The sequence below is a fragment of the Zonotrichia leucophrys genome, chromosome 1A (assembly GCF_028769735.1).
Source record: "Zonotrichia leucophrys gambelii isolate GWCS_2022_RI chromosome 1A, RI_Zleu_2.0, whole genome shotgun sequence".
In the NCBI taxonomy this organism is placed as follows: Eukaryota; Metazoa; Chordata; class Aves; order Passeriformes; family Passerellidae; genus Zonotrichia; species Zonotrichia leucophrys.
The window spans coordinates 36,968,565-36,994,203 of record NC_088170.1 but is presented as its reverse complement, the minus strand read 5'-3'; the positions used below and the strand labels follow the sequence as shown (position 1 = coordinate 36,994,203).

General features: G+C 38.2%; 1 protein-coding gene across 4 annotated transcripts in view; it reads right to left on the bottom strand.

Moving 5' to 3' along the window:
• Positions 1-497: 497 nt before the first annotated feature.
• IFT56 (intraflagellar transport 56) overlaps positions 498-25,639 on the bottom strand; it is a 55,565-nt gene continuing 30,423 nt past the window's right edge. Inside the window, exons 13-19 of one of the 4 annotated variants that reach the window (XM_064702252.1) lie at positions 23,327-23,415; positions 18,804-18,887; positions 16,571-16,640; positions 14,040-14,146; positions 11,746-11,879; positions 10,223-10,357; positions 498-926 (exon numbers count right to left, since the gene is read on the bottom strand). In XM_064702252.1, coding sequence (XP_064558322.1) covers positions 10,246-10,357; positions 11,746-11,879; positions 14,040-14,146; positions 16,571-16,640; positions 18,804-18,887; positions 23,327-23,415 — 596 coding nt within the window. In that variant the 3' untranslated portion in view covers positions 498-926; positions 10,223-10,245. Of the gene's footprint in view, positions 927-8,885; positions 10,358-11,745; positions 11,880-14,039; positions 14,147-16,570; positions 16,641-18,803; positions 18,888-23,326; positions 23,416-25,639 lie in introns of those variants that run through there. The other 3 variants (XM_064702253.1, XM_064702251.1, XR_010438670.1) reach the window with 3 other exon arrangements.

Sequence of the window (25,639 nt, the reverse complement as noted above, 5' to 3'; positions counted from 1 at the left end):
ATAGGACAAGAAAAAGTTGACCTCAAATTGCACCAAAGAGGGTTTCAATTGGATATTAGGAAAAATTTCTTAATCAAAAGGGTTGTCAAGCAATGGAACAGGCCAGCCAGGGAAGTGGCTGGCTTACACTCCCTGGGGGTATTTAAGGGCTATGTAGATGTGGATTTAGGGACATGGCTTAGTGGTGGCTAGGGAACTGCTGAGCAAATGGTTGGATTTAATGAACTTAAACTTGTACTTTTCAACCTGAACGATTCAATAGGTTTTTAATATCACCTTTTAGTTGAAATCCTATATTTTTTTTTGTAGATAGAAAGAAGAGCAAGAAAATTAATCAGAAATAAACACAGAAGGGATTTTGTAGAGGAGTACCCAGTAATGTGCGTGGGCACACACACACTTTTTTCCTTAAAAATACAAGCATATAGAAAGTCAGCAGACTTCAATGAACTGACAAAGAAATTTAAACTGAGGAGCATCAGCCTTTTACATGTTGATTGTGACAATCACTTAAACTGTACCTAAGCAGAATTTAAAACTGAAGAGGAGCTGTCTTTGAAAAGCACAGACTTCTTTAATGGTAGCTCTTTTATGATTCACACCTGCTCATTTGAAAGTGTAAAAACACCTAGATGTTTACAGAAGTTGAGAGGGATTATGTGCTCTGGGGAGTTGTCCCTCACTTTTTCCTCATTTGCACTATTTCTTTAAAGATATTTGTGGCACGGGATGCTTATCTCCGATGAAAAGCCCGTTCCATCAGGCCAGCACCCCTGGAGGCAGCCGAAGATTACCAGGCTGTCTGAAACTTTGGAGTCAGGTTATTGTCTTATCTCTGCATTGTTGTCTGCCGGTTTTATTCTCCCAATAGCAATGAAAGCCACACAAGAATATGAGTCATGATTTCCTGTAGCTGTGCCACCCACCTGTAAAACGAGAAAGAAAGACTAGCCAGGTAGGGAGTTCTCAGTGTGAATTGCAATTTCTACACTTAAAGCGGTAGTAATGCTGTTTAATGAGGTAAAAGGGTCTGGAAGTAATTCTCAGAAATACAAAAGGTAATGTGCCACAGATTTGCCCTCTCAAGGGTCTCTTTTGTGGGTGCTGACCTTGGAGAAGACGAACACTCTTGGTGTCCTTGAGAGTGGACTCAGGCAGAGTGCTGGCTAGAGGAGCCTTGGTCACTTGCCATGGTGATATTTCCTAGTTTTTAGTGAAATATAAATATTGTGATAATTATAGGAAATCTATTTTTATTAAATACTGTAATATATTTTAAATTATTATAGTTACTGTTCAGGCAAGACCTGTCATGCAGTGATCATCCTCCCAAAAAGGAGAATTTCATGTAATACATATATGTAGGTGGCAAAGCAACCTTCTAAAAGTTATTAAAACATACAACATAATATTTGCTGTGACCTTGAAGAAATATTTTTCTTTTTTGTTCCTCCTTTCACTTTCAAGCTGGTTTTACCAAAACTTCAATTTCCTACCCAAGTGTTTCAATGCCTCTCAGCACTTTGGAAACTGCTTTTACTGATGTAAGTTCCACACCTAGGTAAGTACACATTATCACAGACAGCTGAGAGTGATTGCATAAACAAATTACTACATTTTTAACATTCATACAAACTTATGATCAGAATAGTCAGAAGCATACTTTGCATGTGCAGTTCAGCATTTTCATACTTCCACGATTTTATTTCCAAGCCAAACTGCCTTCAAGAAAGCAAAGCTCATATTTATCACTGAGAATTAACTACATACCGAACTTGCAGATTCAACACAAAGCTGCTTTTGATTTGCCACAGTATTAAAAATAGCATCTCAAAAATTACATATGAAAAACGACTTTTCATACATGCATAATTTAAATAGACAAATGAAATTCTTTAAAACTATTTTTTTCCACCTCAAGTTGGATTTTCAGAAGCCATGACATGAAGTTTTTGAAGCACATTAAAACAAGTGTAGAATAGCAGCAATAGAAGTGATGATTTTAAGAATAGACTGGATGCTACATACCCAAAATGCCTGTGAAAAGAAACTACATTTTCTGTATAATATTTCTATTTCAGATGTCATTTTTCTGACCTTAAAAGAATTACCCCTGACATTGGTAAATAATAGTACAGTCTACTCTTATCTGAACCCCTCCTCGCTGTTTTAAGAGACTGAGTTATTCTTAGTGTCATGTTGACTTTTTAGTCTTTCAGAGTGTTAAAAATAGGTTAGAAACTGTTGTAAAATAGTTGATAGATTGTTAAGCATGTACTGTTAGTTAGGTTACGGTAAAAGGGGTTTAAAAGGGTAGTTATAAGAAACAGCAGTACCATAATACACCTAAGTAAAGTGCCCCACCCAAAGCGAAACGAGGCAGCCTGGACAGAATTGTCATGGGCCAATCAAGCCCCTTAAACCTTCATGCAAATGAAGGATCCAAAAAGAAACCAATCCAAAGGGACAAAAAACAGGATAAAAAGGGGCTTCTGACCCGCTGAATGCTTGCCGCTCCATCGGGGACATCGCTGCTCAATAAGACCCAGCGCCGCCGTATCAGCATCCTCGACGGGAATGCTCCTCCTCGGCCCGCGGGCCCCCGTGCTTCAGGCCTTTCTTTTTCTTATAATAAATGCTGAAATCACTTTAGTACCGGGAGCCTGCACTCGTTTTTAACAACAGGACTTAGCGTTTTACAAATCTGAAAATATCTTGCCTCGAATGCCTGTGAAGTGGGAGTGAGGCAAATCATGCTCAGAGGTGGTGCAAGGGGAGGAAGGGAGGAGTGGAAAGCAGCAGTACTTTACAGTAGTCCAGTAGTCCTGTAAGGCCATCACGTTAATGGGGAGACAGGAAGGGAAAACACTCAGTAGGGAATGAGGATGTGCAGAATGAAAAGTGGACAGAATGATAAAACCTGCTTGAGAACAACTGGCTAAACTGAGTCAGGAGCCTTGTAAAGCTTGCCTCAGAAATTACTTTGCTGTGACCAGAAAATAACTCTTCTGCCTTTAAATAGTAGGGAAAACCACCACAATTTTATATAGACAGCTTCTCAGTTTGTTCAGTAATGACTAAGTTCAGCACATGTGGCTTCATGAATAAGTCAGACAACAGTAATACTGAACTGGGAGAATGAAAACGTTAGGATAATGATCCGTATGGGAATATACCAGGCAGTTTATGACTTGGTTTATCAGGTTTTGTAATTTAATTTTTGTAACAGTTTCTTAGAGACAGCTTTCACACACAGATTCATGAGACACAATGACATCATGTGATCTGAGTTAATTCAACAGCTCTGCAAAATAAGACACTGAGTTTTGTCACATAATGGCTCCCCATATAATGGCCTCACCCATTAATGTGAGGCAAGAAAAAGAGCACAAATAGCTTTAGAGTAGACATGCATAATGATCCCATCATGCTTAAGAAGGATAAAATCATCCAAGAAAATTGTATCTGTTACAATAAGCAATGCAGCTGTTGGAATTGGAGCACGGTTCTTTACTACATGATGTAAACATGTCAACATTATTACATGTGTTCTTAAAATGTTACCTTTTATAATTCTCCACTGTTGTGTGTGGTTTTTTCCACAGAGCTGACCGCATGCAAGTTGCTTACAGTGATTAAGGTGGAGTCTAAGGCTTATTACTCATCTCCAGTTAAGGACCAGCTTAAGGTGTGGTTTAAGGACTGCAAAAAACTCATTGCAATTCCTATGTTCATGGAACAGCACACGTAGTATCCCACTTTTTAGTTTGATACAGCTGTATCTGAGAATCACTACAAACTATGAGACAGCATATTTCCTGTTCAAATAACTGGAGACTCATAGTCTTGAAGGTTTTTGTAAAAGCATATTAAAGACCATTTCTTATTTTACTGCATTATTTTAAATTCTTCTAAAGAATTACTAAGAATAATATCATGTGAAACAACTAAGTACAATTCAAGCATGAAAACATTAATTGAAACAGAAGTTCTCTTTTTATTTGAAGAATACACTGTGTCACTGTGTCTTTTCAAAAGTCACTTTATTATTTAGCTCTTACTAAATATAGACATTACTTTTATATTTAAATCTATAAATAGATGCTAGTGTAATTCATCAATTAAGCAAGACCTATCAGGAATTTGGGAGCTGTCCCTTGCCCAGAGATGTGAAATGCCTGCTTTATTTGTTCCAAATGAAAGCTTAAACTCTACAAAGTCAAAGGTAACCTTTTAGTGTGTGCTTAAATGTGATTGCAGGGCCAAAAAAAGAGTTGTTTCAAATTATGAAAAAGGACTTGTGCAACTGGGCTCTATCAGTCTCTCTGGGATGCTGAAAGGCTCATTTAATAAAGAATGAATGGGAAATATCTCCTATGAGATGGATCTTTTACAAGCTTAGCTGAATATAACAGTGCTGCAGTTCCTGCAAGTGCAATGCATACATTTCTGATGTCATATACCTAATTTTAAAGAATAGCATAATACCATATCTGAAAGGTAAACGTTAAATAAGTTGAGAATAATAAATGACGAAAAGCAGCCATCAGTCATCAATAACAATGTCTTGGGGATCCTGGAAGTATGGAGGATCCAACAAACCCCTTGATGACTCAGATATAGCTGTAAAACTGTGCTAATAAATAGCTCCAGAGAAACAAACTAGTAATTAGTGGGGATAAGCAGTCATGCAGAGTGATCTGCATAAGGTGGAAAACGAAACCAATTTGAACAAAATGTAATTTTGTAGAACAAAAGGTAGGCTGTCTCTTCCAAAGGATAGACTGTATTCTGGAAAATACCAATTCTGGAAAAATCCTAGCTATCATGTCCCAGCTAAGAACCCGTTTAGTGCAAGGCTCCCCTGTGATAATATGGTGAATGCAGTCTTTGAGTACCTGTGCAGAAGAATAGCAAGCAGCACTATGGAGAAGCATATTCCAATGTTACATACAGAGATAAATTTTGTCTAGTGCTAAGCAGCCATGTTTTCAAAAAAAAAAAAACAACTGCCAATGTTCCAGCCAGCAAGACACCTTTACAGGGGAATTTGTCTTTCATACAAACAAGAATTGACTTGCTGCACTTTAAAAGACAAAAAAACCTCCAAAAAAACCCACAAAAAAACCAAACCAAAGAATGATGGGCTTTAATGGTTAACAGCAATGATGAACACTGGAAGAACTGAATATTAGAAAACAAGGCTAAACAAGTTGAATTTAGAATTAAGGTACAATTTCTAAATAGGCAAATATGATTTAACCATTTGAATAAATTTCAAAATAAAACTATGGATTTTTCATTATGCATCTTCAAATTAACACTTAAGTTTTTCTGGCAAATATTTTATGGTAAATAGAGTTAATGATTGGATTCAACACTGGTGAAATCTACCATCTTGCACTACCATAGTCTTAGGCCAGCTTATCTACCACTTGATTAATGACTTGATTTTAATGTTACTGGTAACACCTTCATGCAATTGTCTGCTTGTTCAATCACCATGTCATAGACTGAAAGGGAAGAGGGAAATTTGGAAATGAAACTTCAAAAAGAGTGAGTGGAAGTTACTTCTGGAGATAATACAGAAGAAAAATGGTCAAAGAATAAAGCAGTGGGCAAAATCTAGATGTTTTCTTCAATGCATGTATAGCTCCCATACAGTGAAGCTACAAGTAGCAGCAGCCATTTAGGTAATTGTTTACTTTGTGTCTGACTGCCTACTAGCCAAGCTCCATTCACACTCAGACAGCTTTCTTATGAAGATCAATGAGCCAGCTTGCAGCTGAGGGAACCACATAAACCTAAATGCCTGCTATAGTCCAGAGCTATAATGTGTGTCATGGTTTGAGCCTGGCACAGAGCCAGTGCCCCCCATGAAAATGCCCTCACCCTGGTGTCTACTGTGAGATGTGACCAGGAATAAGCAAAACAGGCTTTAGCTTAAACATAAAGAACACTTTATTACCTAAACTACAGGAAAATAGGGAAAAACTATAAGGAAAAGAAAAAAAATTGAAAACCTTACAAAAAAACCACTTTCCTCCTCCCCACTACCTGACTTTCTCAATCCGATACATTCTCCCAAATCACCAACTGCCCAGCCTGGCACCACACTTTAGTATACTCAAACTTCAGTTCATGAAGAGGAAAGGAGTCCTTCTTGTTCCATAGGCTTCCCCTGGAAACACACTGAAACCTCGTGTGCTTCCCTGTCACTTCGGCACCGCCTGGAAAAAAGTCCTTTTGCCGCTTGTGACATCTTCCTTCCATGCCCAGTGCTCTCACCACTGACGCATGGACCAGAGCTGCTTTTAGGGTTGTCTTTCAAGGATGCCTTGTCTCACTCCAAAAAGGCACAGTCTCTGCTTTGGGACATCTGTCCCCCCCATATTTTTCCAACCCCCTGGGGCCGGGGGGTCCTCACGATGAACCCTCCTGGTTCTGAGCCACTGCTTCCCCCTAAGTGCAGTCTCTGTGTCACAGGAACAAACTGAGTCCATGGCCACAAGAAAAGTCCAGCCAAAAGGCCACTCCAAATCATCTCTCCCCATTCAATCATCTCCATGTTCTTCGGGCCAGGTCCTTGTCTCATCTCATCTCTTATCTCCCTTCTTATTCAGCTTCGAGGAGGATTAGCATTTTTGCAAGGCCCCAATCATGAAAGAAAGGGGTTAAAACTTTCAGTCTCTGTCTGTCCCGGAGCTGCGGCACTCCCACACACGCTGCTGCTCCGGCCGGGCACTCTTCCCCCCCCTTCTCCTCCTGGGCCGGCTGCTATCACATTCGGTGTGGCCGGCTCTCTCTCTCCATCCTGGGGGGTGGGGGGGGGGGGTGGGGGGGGGATGGCTGCCCGAGGGTTGACTCCCTGGGATCTTCCACCCTTCCATCCTCGAGGGCCTCCTCACCTCCCATCTCTGTCCAGGCCCCAGGGCCTACCACGTGGCTGCCCCTCCCCCGCCCAGCAGCAGCGGCTGGACAGGGGAGGGAGATCTGACTTCTTCGCCTCGACGTCCCAAGAGAACCTCCCAGGGCCAGAGCCCCCCTTTTTAACCCCTGTGTATTCTCGGAGGTGTGTCCAAACCCCACTGGCTACACCAGGTGTCAGTATCAAACTCCGAACATCCATTGGTTTGACCACAGCATCCCAGAATTCCCACTCCTTCCTGGTCAAACCACCACAATGTGACATGACTTTTCTTTCACAGTGAACTTGTCACCTCCAGTTGAATTCACTTAGGTGTTACTGTCATAGCTGTTGTTCAGGGATTAACAAGTTGAATTCAAGGTTGACTTTCTTATCCATCAGGAATGGGTCAGCACTCAACTAAAAGCAGTTACATGCTGTTTGGGGTTTGGCTTTCTCTACTAGTGACTATTAATGCTATGATTGCTAGCAGAGCAGCTTCTGTGCATTCTCTGTAGCTTACTTTTCCAGAATCAGATGCTTATTCAGAGTATAACTCTAATTTCCATATTCTTCCTTGAAATTATAATGATGCAGCAATTTCTTTCTGCTTTAGTCTTCCTTTCATTACATTATCTGAAGTGCCACTGTTTCAATTTTATATTCACTTACTCCTGACCCAATAAAATTACCCATTTCACTGACTCTGCACATGCATTCTTCACTGCCTGCTTGCTCAATAGGTCATCTGCCTTCACTCCTAGCCATCCTATTTAGAGTACCTCGACTCCTTAAATTCCCACAGTTCAGGGAAATACGGAAATGGACAGGGATAAAATTTTATCTATTCTTTACTACCTTTCATTTCTGTATCAGCTAAGGCAACTTCTCATCTCTGTTCTTTGAATTTGACCTCAGATTAAACAATGGAAGACACAATCTAGATGTATTTCTAAGGTAAAATAAACACCCATATTTCAGTATTTTTCTTGTTCTGCATTTTACTAGTACCTACATATCTGTTCTGTTACCAAGACCTAAAAATGCTAAGACAGGATGTAAAATACCTTATTTCATCACTGCTAAAGGCAAAGCCCTGCAGTCCCCTTTTTATCTTAAATGATAAAAGCTTTATTGCCAGTCAATAAAATGCACTGTGCTAAACCCCAAGTTATTTAGCATATCAAATATGACATTATGGCTACAGTAAATAAAGGTGAGCTTAAAAACCAAACTTCTTCCCTTCTGCATTAAAACTTCTTGTCACAGAAAAAAGAAGTTAAAATTGGCCCCCAAGCCCTTATGCTGCAAAGCCATCACACTTATTTCAGAAGAATCAACCAACATGTAAAATGGTCTGTAAGGGATTTGGATGCTCTTCAGCTCTCCTGCAGGTTAAGCTTCAATAAAGGGAGTAATTAGATGCATTTAACATCTGCTACAAAGTCACCAACATGATTTTTTGAAGCTTTGTACCAAGATTCATAATTGTATTCCCAATCTGTTTCCAAGTTAATTAAACTGAGTTGGAAAAGAAAAATGCTGCTCATGAGTGAAGTGTTTCGTAACTACTTTCAGTGAAAATACCGCTCCTTTCACACTTCTTTTGAATGAGTGTAACGTTGGCCCTGCTGAAAGGCTCATTGTTGCTAGTGTGATGAATCAGTTTCTAGATTTAAGTGCAAGTAACCACAACTATCAATGCACTTCTAGACACCTGAACAATGATACCCACATTTTTGCTTAAAGCAGTAAAATCAGACACATTATATGGCAGAAGGGTGTGCATGTTCCACATACACCCAGCTGCCTTAGTTTCAGCAAACTACTATAAGATCAGGACCAAGGCCACTGGCTTGCCTTTGACTGATTAATGAACATGCACTTAACAATCAGCCACAAACCTGCTCTCTTCCCCAGCAAAATGAATATGCTATTCCAACTTCTGCAATGTGAAGCAACACAGACCAATCGGACATTCAACTGTAGATTCAATTAAGAGCTTTAATCAATGCACAGACAGTAGAGAATATGGTATTCTCAATTCCGCTCAAAAGATAAAAAAATACGTATTTTACAAATTTATAAAATGTAAAGTTTTCTTTTACAAATAATATACAAATGTTTTTTACTATCAAATGTATAAGACATTTTTATGTTACAACTGTCGCCTTCTCTTAGAATTATGTATTCCCTGAACTGTTCTCCTTAAAACAACAGGACAGTATAATAAATCCATAAGTATAATGAATATATTGCTCATGACAGTGGTAAATGCTGAACAAAATAATTCAAAAGATCTTTTTATCCATCAGATTGCTAAAGTTCTCATGTGAACTATATTAACACGAAGAAATGTTCTGAGTGTTAAATTTCAAAGTGAGATTGAACAATACCATCAGTCAAATAAATCTCCATGCTCTGAAAAAGATGATAAGAGAGAAAACAATCCTTGCAGACAAAAAAACCCCAAATTAAGGTATTGGTAATTGAAATTCATTCAGAAAAGGATACTCCTCAGAATACTCAGATAGGTAATCTATAAAAGTCCTAAAGAAGAAAGACCTTTCACAAGGGCATGTAGTGACAGGATAAGAGGGAATGGTTTCAAACAGAGATTATGTTTAGCTTAGGTATCAGGAAGAAATTCTTTACTATGAGGGTGGTGAGGCACTGGAATAAGTTACCCAGAGCAGTTGTAGATGGCTCACCCCTTGAACTGTTCAAGGCCAGGTTGGATAAAGCATTGAGGAACCTGAGCAGCTCTGAGTAAAAAAAAACTGTCTGAAAGCTGTACCTGCCCATGGCAGGTTGGAACTAGGTGATCTTTAATGTTCCTTCCAACCCAAGCCATTTTATGATCATATGATTCTATGTTAAGCCTTTTGTATTATCTGATACCCTAGCAGTGCCTAACGGTATCACTGTCGCCATCTCTATTTGCCTCACTCCATCACTTGCTGAAGTAGGTTTGTCTGAGTCATGTAACAAATTGTTCTTCTCCAGAGGCCAAAAGGCTTGCTGGGGAAAAACCCCACCATGCAGTTCAGTAACTTTTGTGGAGGAATATTTGAGGAGCACCTTGATTTTGTAGACAGTTGGAATTACTATTTAAAAGATCTCTGAGGAATAGAGTGGTACAACAGGAAAACGCCAATAAAGTTGCTGTATGTTTTGAATCTCACTGCAGGACATTCTTCCTCAGCTGGGTCAACCTGCTTGAATGCCTAAAGTCCTGCAAGGAAGGAGATACCCAGAATGCACAGGAGAAACCAAGACCCTTGTCTTCCAGCCAGACATACAGTAGCAACTGACCTGGTTCATTTTGTGACACTGACTCAAACAGGGACTCGGTTCTCCTTGGCCCACTTTTTCATGACGCGAACAATGTACTCCACTTGAGAATTACCAGTGCTCTTCAGAAGGTGCAGAACTTCCCGCAAAGTCTCTCTACAAGGGTGAAAAGCGAAGATTTAAGTGAGGGTTAGACCCAACTGATACAATAAACTGCTCACATCAAACTATTGCACAAAACATAGGTTCTCTGAGACAGAGAAGTCCATTCATCTGCAGTGCTGGAATAGGTTAAAATGCACAATAGATGCGATCCCAGAGACAAAAAAAGCAATCAACAAAAAAGTCTTGTATACAATTGCAAAGAAATGATAAGTTAAAAAATAAAATCATCAAAATGTAATTAGTGTAGTGTCTGCATATGTGTGTATTTGTATACATGCCCTCACTCTTGCAAAATTGTTCCCCAGAGCAAACCAAATTTAAAAAAAAATCTTTAATGTTATTTGCTAGTCTTTAGTATGGCAACATCTAGCTTAATGCTGCCAAAGCACTTTACACATAACACAATACACATAAACACAAATAACATGGAAGTCAACATTCCTAATAGAATAAACCTATTACTATTATACCTATATGAATCCTGCTGCAGCTTGCCAGTTAGTTTACAATAAGAACTTAATTGCATACTTTGAAAAACAGGCAAGTGATGTGTATTTTACTGCATCTGCTGCAGTGATTGTTAAAAGGACACTTGAAAGGTATAGTAGTTAATGAGATTATTCCAGCAGAGAAGTGAAAAGAAGGAAGGTGCAGAAGCCAAGATACACACCTACCAGTCATGTAGGAAACAGCAACTTTGGCCAAAGACAATGGCCATCTGGCATCACAGCAGAATATTCACAAGGGAGCAGTTCTTAAATACAGCTTCACTACTCTCTCTCATTCCCCCATCCAGTGAAATGGGCCGAAAACAAAATTATAAGTAACACAGATGATTTCCTTTAAGCTTTCATCAAGTAAGTATATTTGTGTGACACAGTCAGTGTCTTCAGAAGGTAAATTTTAATGAAAGCACAGTCTCATCTACTCTTTAGAGAAATCATGTCCTTCCTACAGTGCTGAGTAAATGTTTCCTTAGTTCTGTTCTATGCATTTTAAAATGTCATGTGATAGTTTTCCATTCTTACACCATCAAGATGAAATGATGTTGTTTTCCCCCAGTTCATGAACATACAACTACACTTATAACCTAGCTTTTCCTAGTGATGATGACTAAAGTGTTTTGGTATTTTATAGTCCACAGCACTTGCTCATAAATTATTCTCTACCATATATTCTATAACTGTTGGTGTGGAAGATAAGACTTCAAGCTGAAGACTGCATATGGAGACTCTGGATGGAATGTCTATTCTCTGAAAGCTCAATAAAAGATTGGAAGGGGATATGTAGTCCTAAAGCTGAGATTATAATTCTGGTTTACAGCTAGCTGAAAATAGGAAAAGAGCAATATAAATTCAGATACAACACAGAATACTCACTTTGCTTCTCGTCCAGCTAAGATCATTTGAAATATACCCACACAAGCACCTCTCTTGCCTTCCCAGTATTCAGGATTATTATCCAGTCTCTCCAGAATATCAAAGGCTTTGGCTGAATAGTAAAACTGACGCATCTGCACAGAAAGTGAAACATTATTCCTGACCACCTTTCAGAAGGGGATTAAAAACACAGAAGCCAGTTTTCTGAAATCAGCAGTAAGCTGTAGAAGCAAAGTGCATTTTCAAGTTTTTCTGCAGGCAGCAAGTGACACAGAACAGGGACACTGCAGTTAAAGAAATGGGAAAGAAGTGTATTACAACATCTTTTTTTGAGGTGCCCTTATCTAGTGTCATACCAACTATACCAAAATCCTTGACAGAATATCAACCTCCAACTAGTCCAGACATTTGAAAATGAAACCACATTTCCTCATGTAGACATGGCCACATATATGTTTATCTTCTGAGTTTAACTTAATCTTTTGTGCTTAATACAGCACAAAAGAAGATTCAGTGACTCTATAATCCCTAATTTTCCTTAGCATAGGAAAATCCCTATGTGTACCCCATCTTTTTTCTGCCTTAGGTTCTCTACTTGTAATTGGGAACCAGGAGCAAGTTGCTTGGCAACAGTCAATGCAAAAGGAGTGACCAGATTAACTGTGGCTTTTGAAGTCAGCATAGCATATCTCATGTGGGATGTATGAGTGCTCTCCACTTGAGCAAGCCTGAAGGGCAATGTTGTTTGTGACTAGCATTTTCCCATGAGAGATCACAGAAGACAGACTGAGCACAACCTCCTGTCCTTTGGTAGCTGGAAGCCTGCAGAGAAAAAAGTGCAGGCTGTGGGAGCTACATTTGGAAACCTTAGTCAGAGAAACGCTGGTACTACAGGATGAGTAATAATTCTCCTTTCTTCACATAAATGTTGATTTTAACCACTGGTGACTGGCAAACACTTCAATGTATGGGAAGTTAAGATAGTGAGTATGAACACTATCAGATGCGTCAGAAAAAAAGAAAAATTAGAGTACTGATCTACCCAAATTAGTATCTGATCTAGTTCCACTAGGCAGGTACAGGTTTAATGTTCTCCTTCTATCTGACATAAATCTAGGAAATGCTTCACTCCAAGTCATGTGCTGTTCCCCATATGGACAAGATGGACATAAAAAGCATCAAGAAATTAGCATGAAATACTGTGTGCCAACTTCCTCACTGACCAATTTCTACCAGCACAGCAATGAGGCATCCAGCTACATCACCTCTCAGGACACTGCTGACCTTGTTCCATTCATGTTCATTCTGTTTTCCATTGAGCAAAGCCTAATGCAACTGCCTTCTTAAGTCACGTCTCTGGTGCTGTCTGTGGATCTCCAATATAATGTAATGTTTCAGAAACAATGAAAAATGCCACATAAAATCAAACTACATGGACCTTGCTATTTAGTTCAAGAGGTACAATGGCTGCTAGTGTAGAAAGACAAATTATCTTACTAAAGTAACAATTTTGGAGCAGTCATTTACGGCCATATGTAGACATATAATTAGGCTGAAAAATTTAGCTCTATATATGCAGCTTTTAAGAGCTCTAGATAAATCCAAAATATGGAGATACTTCTCCTCTTCAGGACAAGAAGGTTTTGAAAAGAATTTAGACAAAGCAATCAACTGATTTAAGAGAGACTTTAAATGATCTAGAGGGAGATTTTATATGAGGTCTGATTTTCAACCTGCTTTCGAATTGCAGTTATGGGAAACACCAGAGACATAGTCACTTGCTTTAGCAACTAGACTTTTAGGGTGAGATGGTAACTGAGTAGTTGAAAGAAATACAAGGGGTAATTCTTTCAGTTTTAGAATATTGCTTTTGAGATCCCAAAGAGTATCTCCCATTACAAACTGTAAGGAAAACACAATACTGTCCTGAAAAAAAAAAAAAGCAGCATGAAGCATGAGGCATCTTGCTGAATCTATGCTAGATTTTTTTCCTTCAAAGTTTTTTGTCTTTTCTCCCCATAATGAATCCCTAGTAGGAGAAGCAAGTGTTATCATTATTGATAGCTCAAACATGCAGTAATTTACCAACAGTTTAATCAATAGGTTCTCTATCAAGAAGGCCTGTAGGTTAAAATATTGATTAATCCTTGCCAACTCATTCACATTATTAGACATCCTGCCATTACAACAGAAAATTCACTAGTGATGACAATGAAAAAAACTATCAAAAAATGACTGTTGGTACAATCACTGAATTAACATGTTATACACCAAGCTCTAAAGAGAAAACTCACTTTGTAACAATCATTTGCAATGAGCTGCAATAGGTTAAAGGAGTCCCCTGATGTTTCCATCTTCAGATAGAGTTTCCAGGCTAGCTGTGGTTTCTTATTCATAATATCTGCAATAACAAGAAAAAGCTGGAATTGTGAAAATAATATGCTATGCACAATATTCAGTGGCAGGTGGAACAGATATTCCTGTATTTGTTTGTTTAATGTAAATGTCTCAGCCATGAGCATGAGGCTGGGAAGGGGAACTCGTCCTTATCTTCTGATTTACTAGTGATAACAGCCAATTCAGCAGAGCATAGCAGCGTCAAAAGGAATAATTATAGTGTTTACATCTTAATTTATATTTCACAGATATATACACGCAACAAGCACAACTCTCATGATTTCAGATGTGATTAAGGAGTAGAATGGAAAGCATCAGAGAAGTTTTTTATGCAGGACAAATGGCAATCCATTTATATGGTAAGATTTAGAATTATGTGTCCTTACACACAAAAAAATGTTAATTGGCACCAAAGTGAGGTCTTTAACACTTGGTGCTCATGTCAGTCTAAAACCTTCAATTCCCATGATTCATAACAAATCAAAAGGAGAAGGCAGAGGTTGAAGCCCCTCCAAGCATAACATAACTTGTCATTACTAAAAAAAATGTTTCTAAATTCCTGAGATTCCACGCTGGTTTTAAATTTGTGTATATGACTAGAATTTTTCATTGGTCTTTAACTTTAAACATCACAGTTAGAAATAAAGGAATCTGAATCTTCTATCTCGATGAGTAGAAATTCTACTAGGGTGTTTAAACACAAAGGTTCTATTTCTTGGTGATAAGAAGCCATTCTCTTGAATCTATGGTTGGTATTCATAATTCTAGGTTCATTCAAACACTGGGAGAAAAGAAAATAAAAGTAAGTTTTCCTTTATTTTTCAAGCCTTAACAGCTGCTCTGAGAGTACCTGGCTATTCACATAAAGATCACTGTTGTGTTTTTTCAAAAGAGGGACTGTTTAGCTTGTTCTATCTGTGTCCACTGCATCTATACTTACATTGCAGGTAGAATGGGTGGTAATCAACAATAAACACATAACACCAAATCACAGAATTTATAGATTCTTCTCATTTAGGAGGCAGCAAGACATCAGATTGGATTTATCTCTCATCAGCTCCAAATACCATATACAGTGGTAAACAGCCAGTTCTCAATTTCCAACACCAATCTACCTAAAGCAATGCAGTTCTGTGCTAATCCAATGGTTTTTGACCTTCCCTTCAAGAAGAATTAGGTATAAATAGTACTATCATACTAAACAAATATTACATTCTGTCATGTAAAAGGATGCATCTCTTGTACTTTGCCCCTTGGAAATATTTCAGCATTGAATTGTTTACTACTCAATCCCTAATTATACTCTGTCATTAATGTATTATAATGTGATCTGTTAGTAATTTACATACTTGACACAAAAAGATACCTATATTCATAATTCCCATAAAAATTCAAATAAAACATTCATATATAAAGCACTCAAACACAATCTGGTACTGCAGCTAAATTAAAAAGGAAATAAACTGGCACATCCTAAAACAGAGTCATAGATAGGCATCCCTATGTGTGATGTGCCTGTCTGGAAAGATCATTTTAGGAGATGTTTACTACATCTGCAATATGGCATAACATCTCAAAACATAAATATTTACATTCCAGGTATAACTGCTTAAAATGTTTTGATAAGAAAGCATTTTTCTATCTATTTTCTATCTATTTGTTTTCACTGTAAGGAAAACAAATTAGGTCAGGGAGTCTCAGACTTGAGTCCTCAGAAAAGCCCACTTCCATATTATTTTGTATGTGGCACAGCAGTTGTCTCTGTACTGAGGTGTACTCTGCAGTGTTTTAAAAACTGGTAAATAAGATTTGTTATAGAATATTAAACACAGCAAACTTTTCCTAGATTCAATGAAATTCAAGGAAAGAACTCTTCTAAGAGTTTTTGGAAGAAAAACACACACTGGAGATTATAAGGATATCCCTCAGGCGCAGGAGCTTGGACAACATGTAGAGTAACATGGTAGGAAGAAAAACACCGTGTATGCTTGCCTGATTCTTCTCTTCCCTAGACATCTGACAGTGGCTAACCTTGAAGGCAGACAGACTCTTGAGCCTGACCCAGTATGAATGCTTCTATTTTGTGTTTTACTCTGAACATTTTAGAGTTGTAACTCAGTCTTTTAAGACAGAAAGTCTTCACTCATGCAATTGAGTAGACAATTGAGAGGAAAAAAGGGTCACTGGTCAGGACAAAGCTGCATTGACAGTACTATAACAGCATTGTACTGAAGCAGTAATTGCTTATAAAAGCCAGAGGTATGAAAGGTGCAATAACCACCCACACTATAACTAGTGCAATCAGCTTTTCACTTTCATAGTCCTGAATCCTCCTACAACATTAAATTCAATTAGGAGAGTGGATTGCCAGGACTGACGCAATAGAGGAGGATCTGTATTCTGCAATGCTGAAAGTAAAGTGACTCACAGCAGCGAGCCAGCCAGCTAAGGTAAACAAAATCACTTTTTATCTTCTCACTCTGGATCAAAAGGAACACCTGCAGGAAGAAGGAAAAGGAAAGATTATACACGCATGTACTTTTAAACAAACAGAAGGCAAACCTTCCTCATTTCAAGACACTGATAAGATTTAAGTCACACAAACAACTGGTCATGAGAAGAGTTTGGGTATGCAATTGCAGTGCAGGGGGCATCCCTCTGTGTGGAGTAGGTGGAGGATTCACACAGTGCCCTGGTTGTCAGGGGACTTGTGCAGCTTCAGAACACCAAGCTGTGCAGAGGGTGCGGCCTGCCCTGAACAAGCGCCAGTGGGCGGCCATGCAACACAAACAGCACAAAAGAACACTGGGCCTGTGGGAAAAGCTATTTGGAATGTGTTTGTTTAGAAAGCAATGCAAACAATTGTATTAGTATCTTCTTGAAATACTACAAGTTTCACATGTAGATGAGACTTTCCTTCCATATATGTCAGATCACTCCAGGTGTGCAATAAGCCATTTCTAACCATTTCAGTTTCAGTAAGATTCTCAGGCAAAGCATTCATCTTTTGTACCTTACTGAACAAATACAGGTTTGTTACATTCTGCATAAAAAGGGATATGTGGGGGAAGTTATACATTTTAAAATGTACTCTGGCTTTGTTCAAAGGAAAAAAAAAAACCTATTTATGCCTCTCTCAAGTATATTTGTAAGTATACTGGATGCTACTGACAAAAATCAAAATACCTTTATAGGAATAGATGCATGTACTGGAACAGTGAGTTATACAAATTACTGACATTTGTATTGCTTAAACATTCCTGATCCCCTAATTAAGAGGGGGAGGAGAAGGAGTAATATGGAAGAAATGAAAAGAAAGCAGCATTATCACTGTAAGTAGCACTTTATCACAAGTTTTATTTTGTTATGTCCAGGGTAGTATGTTTTTAAATAACTTAGTAAGTGCTATATGTAGATGATTTACAAGTTTATGAGACACTGGGGAAGGCTGAGCTTTATATGGAACTATCATCATGACCCAAGATCAGACATGAGGCCAGATGAATCAATGTAATTATATAATTCTGGTATTTAAATGCATCACCTATATAACACAAGTTTCTATAGAACAGGTTCTAAAAAACATAAGAGGAAAAATGTAGATTAACAGCAGTTTACAACTTTGTGTTTCTTTGTTGTCTTGTTGCTGCTAAAACTTACTTAGAGCATTATCATTTTTATGGAGTTAGAGGAATGAGCATAGCCTGCTAGCATAGTTTTGAAAGATTTTCATGACGCTAAGTGAATTGAAAGCTTGTTGAATTCAAACAGATATTCATCTTCCTTACAGTCTTGGATGCTTTTCTTAAGGAGAGATGCAATTTTGGGTCACAGAAATGAAGGGGTGAGGGTGCTGGATGGGAAGGTAGGTATGGGGGGGAGAGACAAGTTGTAAAGGCAGGGGGGCTCTATTATTGACAAACCTGGATAGTCAAAAAGTTAGAAAGACTGGAAAAACGAAACCCCAAACCAACCAAACCTATAGGATTCACTTTAGAATATGTGCTAAGGGATTTTTTTTTTTGTGGCTTGTCTTCTTTTCTGGTCTTGTGGAAAATGTTGCTTCCACCTTCATAATAGTATTTACTTTTGCATATTTTAGTTGTAATTAAGTTTCTGCTACACACAGACATAAAAAAGTACTGGGTGCAGAAGTTAATCTCTTCCAGCTGCATATGAATGCTGCTGAATAAGATACTGAGCACTTCCTCTTTTCCTCCCACGTATCCCAGAGGAAGATTTAAAAAAAAAAAACCCACAAATTTCTAGGGACACCTAGAAGCTCTTAACTATTCAGTGTCTTTTACTTATCATGCCCTACTCAGTCTGAACAGAAAGAGTGCCTGGGATCCCAGACAAAGCGTAGAAAATCTGATTAAGAGGCCATTCTTTGATCAATTAGAGGTAGCTGCAATCACTCTTGTGATGCACCACAAGAAGCATGACTCCCTGTATACCTCACATTACAAGATTAGCAAGATAATCTTTTCTGAATAGTGCTCACTGAGAGTTTCAGTTCCCTTGAGAAGGGGAAGAAGATGTTCCACAGAACCTGCTTATTTTCAACCAACACGAAGATCTGAGTGAAGAAAAGGAAGGAAAGAGGGGAATATGGGGGAAATGTTTCCATTGCTTTTTTTTCAAAGAAAATAAATACATACCTCTTCAGCTTCGCTAAAATTGCCCATTGCAGCTTTGGCTTGGGCATAGTTGAAATTAAAAGTGTCATTGTTGTAGAAGTAACTCTGAAAAATATGGACAAACCCCAAATAAATACAACAAAAAACACCTCCTCCCATGATAAAACAACATTAAAAATACATCCTCCCTGCCTCAGTCAGACCATATAAAGAAGAAAATGGGAAGGAAAAGAAAATCCCACATTAGGAACATACGGTATTTTTAAACAGTGGGCATAAAAATTATGGACTAGCTTTTCCATCCCACAGTCATGACTACAAACACTGCTGACACATTCCACAATATTAACTATGAGAGATCTGGAAAATCTTCCAAGCTTAAAATTGCAGTGGCAGCTTTTGTGGGTATAATTTTCACCTGGGGCATGTGAAGACATGCTGCGCTGCCATGGCCTCTTTCACTTCCCAAGCACTTATTCACCACTAGGGTGGGTAAATAGGCAGGTGACTCCCTTGAGTCTTAAAGGCAATTTAAGACAAACAAAACAGTTTGTTCTTCCAAGACTTGTCAAGGTTTATCAAGAGATCCATCCACGTGCATCTGGTTAGGTGATGGATGCTAATCTGACAAAATGGATCTCATGTTGGAGGCGAAGCCACAGTACTGGGCTGTAGCAGGCAGCACACCAGGTAACAGCACTTCTTTAAGCAAGCCTTGCGTTAAGATACCCTTCTCTCTAGTTCAAGTGCAACACTGAGTTTTTCCCTCCCATAACACTAGATATGAAACATCTGGTTTAGGGCACATCATATTGAACTAGCTGTATCTTCTCTGAAAAGCTACATGGGTCAAAGCAGGAAATGTAACTCAAGGTACAGGTTAGGCTGGTATTTGGGGTTGGCCTGGTCACAGTCAGCCTGAAGTATAACTCAGATGACCAAAAGTCAGCTGTGTTCTACATTCAGCACTGTCCCACACTGCTGGACCAGTAGAGCTGGCAGAGGTAAGATAGAACACAATACTAGATGCAAGCATGAATGGGATTGAGAATCCCTGCCCAGCAGCAGTGCAGTGCTTATGAGAGAGCATGGAGAAATAGGTGGTTTATCCAATATGGTTACTGCATGGAAGCATCTCTGTGTGCATAACAGCAAGGTGTAAAGAAATGTTTTTCCTTCTACAATATTTATAAAGGAAATGGAACTTGTGTAGGAAGATCTAAATTTTGTTTTTTTCCCCTCTTCAGAGTGAGAAGGAAGTAAAAAGCATAGTTGGAACTGTAGAAAAGGTAAATGAAGCAAGGCACAAATCCCTTTCCGAGTAGTATCTTGTTTTGTGATGTAGGGATACAGAGGAACATCTTCCTTACACTGTCACAGGCAGTCTACAAAGGGTACTGATTTAGTTCACCCACACACATCAAGCTAGTGCCTTGAAAGGAAAGGTGAGGGATTGCCACTATTTGCCAGATGTCCAGGTTTCACCCAAACAGTCTACAGTAGCATGCACAAGCCAGCAAACACAGCAAGCTGTGTGACAGCATGAGGATGAACCAATTGGGGTGAACCTTAAGCTCAGTTTGTGAAGATATTTCAGTGCCCTTATGGTGAACTAACCATGGGTTTCACCATATGAGGATTACAACACTTTACTGCATTCTTTCCCAACAGTAGTTTCATGTGAATCAGCACAAGTCCCTGGTTAAGCAAAGCTGGTGAGCCAGATGCTACTTTTACTGCATGAATGCTTTCCTCTGTTCAAGTAGACCCCATTGTATTTTTTAATTAAAATGGAGAAGAACCTTTGTCAACAACCAAACTCAAAAAACGTGTCATTCTGTCCTGGCCATATAAGAGTTAGAGACCAGACCTACTGCAAAACCAGAAGAAATTAACAAGTGCTACTGGTAATACATTCACAGCAGCTAATTTTTAAATTTTTTTAAAATTTTTTAACCATATTGTATGTACTGAACTTTACTCTTTTATGGTCTTTTTAGAGATCTTCCATGTTTTCCTAAAACCCACTGTCCTCTGAGTGACATCCACTTCAATAACATACTCAGATACCCAGCTTAAAAATGAAGAATTCCCATTGTGGCCACAACTCAGCAGAGCCTGAATCAGGTTGTTTTTTACTCAGTTAATCCCTGACAGTGTTATAATGTCACCCTTGGGGCAGCTGGCAATACATTTATGTCCTCTGAGGCTTTCTTATGCCTAAAGCAGTGTTAATTGATCATGGATGAAAGTGGTATTTCTTGAGAGAATACCAAGCAAATAATCTTCAGAGAGGGCAGCTCTATTTTAAGAGCTGCAGAGATTCAACTGAAGTTTATTCCTGTGAATGAAACACAAAAGTAAATCCATGTACACCTTGCCTATAACATGGTACAGAAATAACAATTTTTGTATTCCTGTGACCTATAAAGAAGAGAAATTACTTAAGTAAATCTAAGCATGTCTAGTCTCAGCTGCAAAATTATGAAAATGATCAATTACTTCAAAAGGAACAAGAAGGAAAAGTTGTAGCAGGCAGTAAATTTTTGTCCCATATACCTTGGAGGTGGTTTGTAATCACATTTAACTTTGACCTTTTCGGTTTAGAACTAGTTGTTTAAGAACCTTTTCAAGGAAATAGAAAGAGCTGAACTTATCTGTGGAGTAGTTAATTGCATTATAAATGTAGGAAATACACAGAATTAATTCTCTGGAAATTACCATCTATACCCATTGGCAATAAACTGAGACCAGATGACTGGTTCTAACTAGAAATCGAACTTTTAGATGGCTCAAGTAAGGCAAAGCAATTCTTACTCTTAATTTCCTTTTCTTCAATTACACACATACTCCAGTTTGGAGTGGTGGTGGTGGTGTATCTCTTCATTCCACTACAATGGAGCTATTCCAGTAGCTAAAGCCACTGGGATTTCTTCAAAAGTCTCCTTTGGAAGTTTAAAAACACTACACCATTTTCCCCTCACCAGCTGCTTTTGGGCTCCATTACAACCACATGATTTTCTTTAGATCTCATACTCCTTATAACATTGTAGTTATGCTCATCTTGTGTATCTCCCAATTATTTTAATAATTTCTTTTAAGATTCTCATTCCTCTTCCTACTGTAGTATATGGTAGAGATAATTCATGCTATTAATGTATAAAATATTGTACAATCCAAACTATATCTTTTGACCATCCTGGCCGGGAGCAGTTGTGTTATTACATGTAGTTCCTGGACGTGTGTTAAGATAAACATCAATGTTTTAACGTAGGAATAGAAGCTTCCAGGGTGATAATCGTCAGCTTCCTGGGGTTGCCAGGCCCATCTGAGAATGATTATCGCCCTGTCGATTGCATCTGTCGAGATAACCAACAGCACCACCCCGATCCATGTGAATACATGGCTTCTCCGGGGTCCACTGACAACATCAAGACACCGGGACTGGACCTTTGTCCACCTCTGCACATGGGAAGCAACAGCGATGCATGTGAAGAGACACAAAGAACATTCGGTCATCTCTGCCTTGGGCAGAATAAACTGTATAAAAACTCACTGTGCGAGGCAGCATTGGTGAACTGGGGAGACTCTGACACTCAGAGGTCAGATCCGTGTTCACCCGGCGCCGATCCCGGACTCAATGCTGACTCTTTGGCTGTGGTGGTTTCGAAGACTGAACTTAGGTCTCGCAGACAAATTAATAAATCTTTGCTAAATTTTCTTATAAGTTTGGCTCACGATTTGATCATTTATAACACTACCAAACAGAGAGTTGTTTCAACTCTACTTTCAAACAACTGGAACAAGACTGCAATCATTTAATCCATAATTACGCTCCAGCCTCCCTCCTTCCTCACATCTGACTTTAACTGTGTGTCTGTACGTTATACCCATTCTATGGGTATGCTGCATGTTGACTTCAAGCTTCTCTTATTTTGAAAAATGCAACATTGCCTACAAGGTACTCAGATAACTTTCACAAAAATAACATTCCTAACTTACTACCTTGGTAATACTGCCCTATTTTAGCCCTTCAGCGACTGCTTTCTCTGTAAAATGTAAATGTTATTCCTTTCAGAGCCCTTCATGTCTCATCTTACACACTCTTGTTCACTAAAATGTTGTCCTCAATTATTAACCAGTGACAATAATCTCCATCACTTACTTGATAAGTCTTAAGAAAACATTTGGGGTTTTTTCCTCCATGCTGCCCATTCCATAAATATACACTTTTTTTTTCATTGTTTACCTTTAGTTATATTTCTTACCTTCTGTGATGCCCCCAGAAAGCCTGATAATGATTAGATTACAAGTGTGATGAGTCCATCATGCCCACCATGCTGCATGGTACTTTCTAAATTGCTTCTTTACATTTTAATCCATTTACTGTACTGACCACTTATGTCCTGCTATCACTCCTGTGTTTGATTTTTACTGATTTGTTTCTGTATCTTTTTATGTTTCCATTTTGTCTCACATAGTACAGTCTAAAAGTAGTGATTCCATACATTACAATACTACCAATACTAAATAATGATACTAACCTTGATTGAGTTGAGGTAAATTAGGACATTAGGAAATTGTCTAAGAAGAAAGAAGCAGGAGGACATGCACTGTCTCCCTGGAATGGTATCTAAAATTCAAAAGAGAAATGCAAATTTGTAGAATTTAAAAACACATGGTAATGGAAATCGCTGCCAAGATTGCTGGCACCTCTGAAAGCAGCTAGTTTCTAAAAATAGTGTAGCTTGCCTTTTCAGGCAAAGGACCATACTGGAGGTTAGGAAAAACCATTTGTTCATCTTGTCAACTCTCTCTACAGTACCCAATAACTTTTGCAAGACTGTTCAACAGCAAACTCTACAGAGACAAATAACAATTTTACCACAGGCCTTTCCTGTGACACAATTTACATAGTGTAATTTTACCATGAATTATTCTTATTTGTAGGAAATGACTCTTTATACAAAGCCTGGGTTTGCTATTCTTACACCATTAGCCTTCTTTCTTTAAAATTATGCTTTTCAGTTATCCTGGACAAAGAAACTCTACATATTTTAATTTTAGTTTGAGTTAGAGAGTAAACTTGCTATACTGAAAATATTGTTATAAAAAAGAATTAATACAGGAACAAATAAAATACTAAGTGATATCAGACAGTATGGAAATAAATGTCCATGCATGTGGATTACCCCATTGCTCACAAGATGTAAAGCCATAAATAAGTTAGACATATCAGTTGGAATGAACATCCCTCAACTTTGAAGCTATGTCATCATAAACTCTGCTGCAACCATTTTATGCTGTCACCTACTCTGACATTGCAAACTGTGTCACTGAAAACTATCTCAAAGCTTTTTTAGAGATTCTGAAGTGAGCTTACTAGGACCAATTTTTGTAAGACCCAGCTAGCAGACATGGATGAACCCAGGTAGCAGCTGGGAAGGCTTAAATGGAAGTGATATCCAATCAGTACTATTCCACTACATCAAGTGATCGTTGGCAAGGATGCTGCTCTGTGCAGTCTGGAAAGGCAACAAAAGATCTAAGGCTACCAATATCCCTGAGGTAATCTGCTCCTGACTGTTGGTTACCATCAATCCATTCACATAAAAAAATGAAAATAACTTCTCCATATAAAGAAATTTCATGTAACAAAAGACCAATATTTTGACTCCATACCACCATACAAAATTGAGCATTCAACTGGAAAACAGATTATTCTCCCTTAAATATGGTAGATAGTAATTATTATTGGAAAGCACTATATAATATGTCAAAATACATTTCAAAGGAAAGCAAAATATTCTAATTTTTTATCTTTTAGCACTAGGATATACTGAGCTTGGATGTCCTGTCATTTCCATATGGAGACAATCAATCCTTATCTGTGTCTGAACCATATCATTCAGTTCTCCAACCTCGGAATATTATTTGGTTATTTATGAAGTGTTCACTTGGGAGCAGGAACTGGCCTGTATATTTATTTGTCCTTTTTTACATGCAGGTATAGTTTTTATGACAAATATGTGCCTTTACCGGACAATAACAGAAACAGTTTTATAAAAAAGAGCTAAGAAACATTGATTAACAAGACTAGAGGTAAGTCAAAAATACCCCTTTTCTCTGAAATTTGATTTCTGAAGTTCATAAAATCACAATTTCTTTTGAACAAAATTTTTTAAATGCAAAACATGCGAAGAAGACTTAAAACTGAGGATGCATTTTTAGTAAAAATCAATCACAGTAACAAAATATTAGAAATACAGTATTTCCATAAATTATTCAAGTGTTTCTTAATTTTAGTATTTATTCTTATGTCCACATTTTGGCAGAAAGTTTTATTATCCCAGCACACCATCCTCCATATATTTTACTGAAAGATTCTGTAAAAAACCAAACAAGTAAAACATCTGTATATCTCATACAACTCAGCAATGAACACTACCTAGTGACAGAAAAACTAGAATTTTCTAATTCACCCCATGTGATTCATGCAGAAAGAGGAAAAATTTGCCACTTGAAAAAATTACTTAGGGTGACATAAGAGAACCTTAAAGAAAAAACGGCATGAAATTAAGAAATGTTTCATTCCTCTCACCCAAAATCAAATATGCATGAGTTGGTCCTAAAAGAAGATCACTGAAAACAAATGGGGTGCTCTTTTTCATTATACTTGCGCTGGTTTTAGGTAATTTGTAAGACTTATGCTAAGCAACAGAAACACTGCATTTATTGGGAATATTAAGTTGTTTTCACTGATGTTCCTCTTGCCCCATTTCCTCCTTAAAAGAAATCTGATCTGTTTAATGTCCCACCCAGTCGATACCCAAGTAGAAAAGAATGAGAACTAGCTA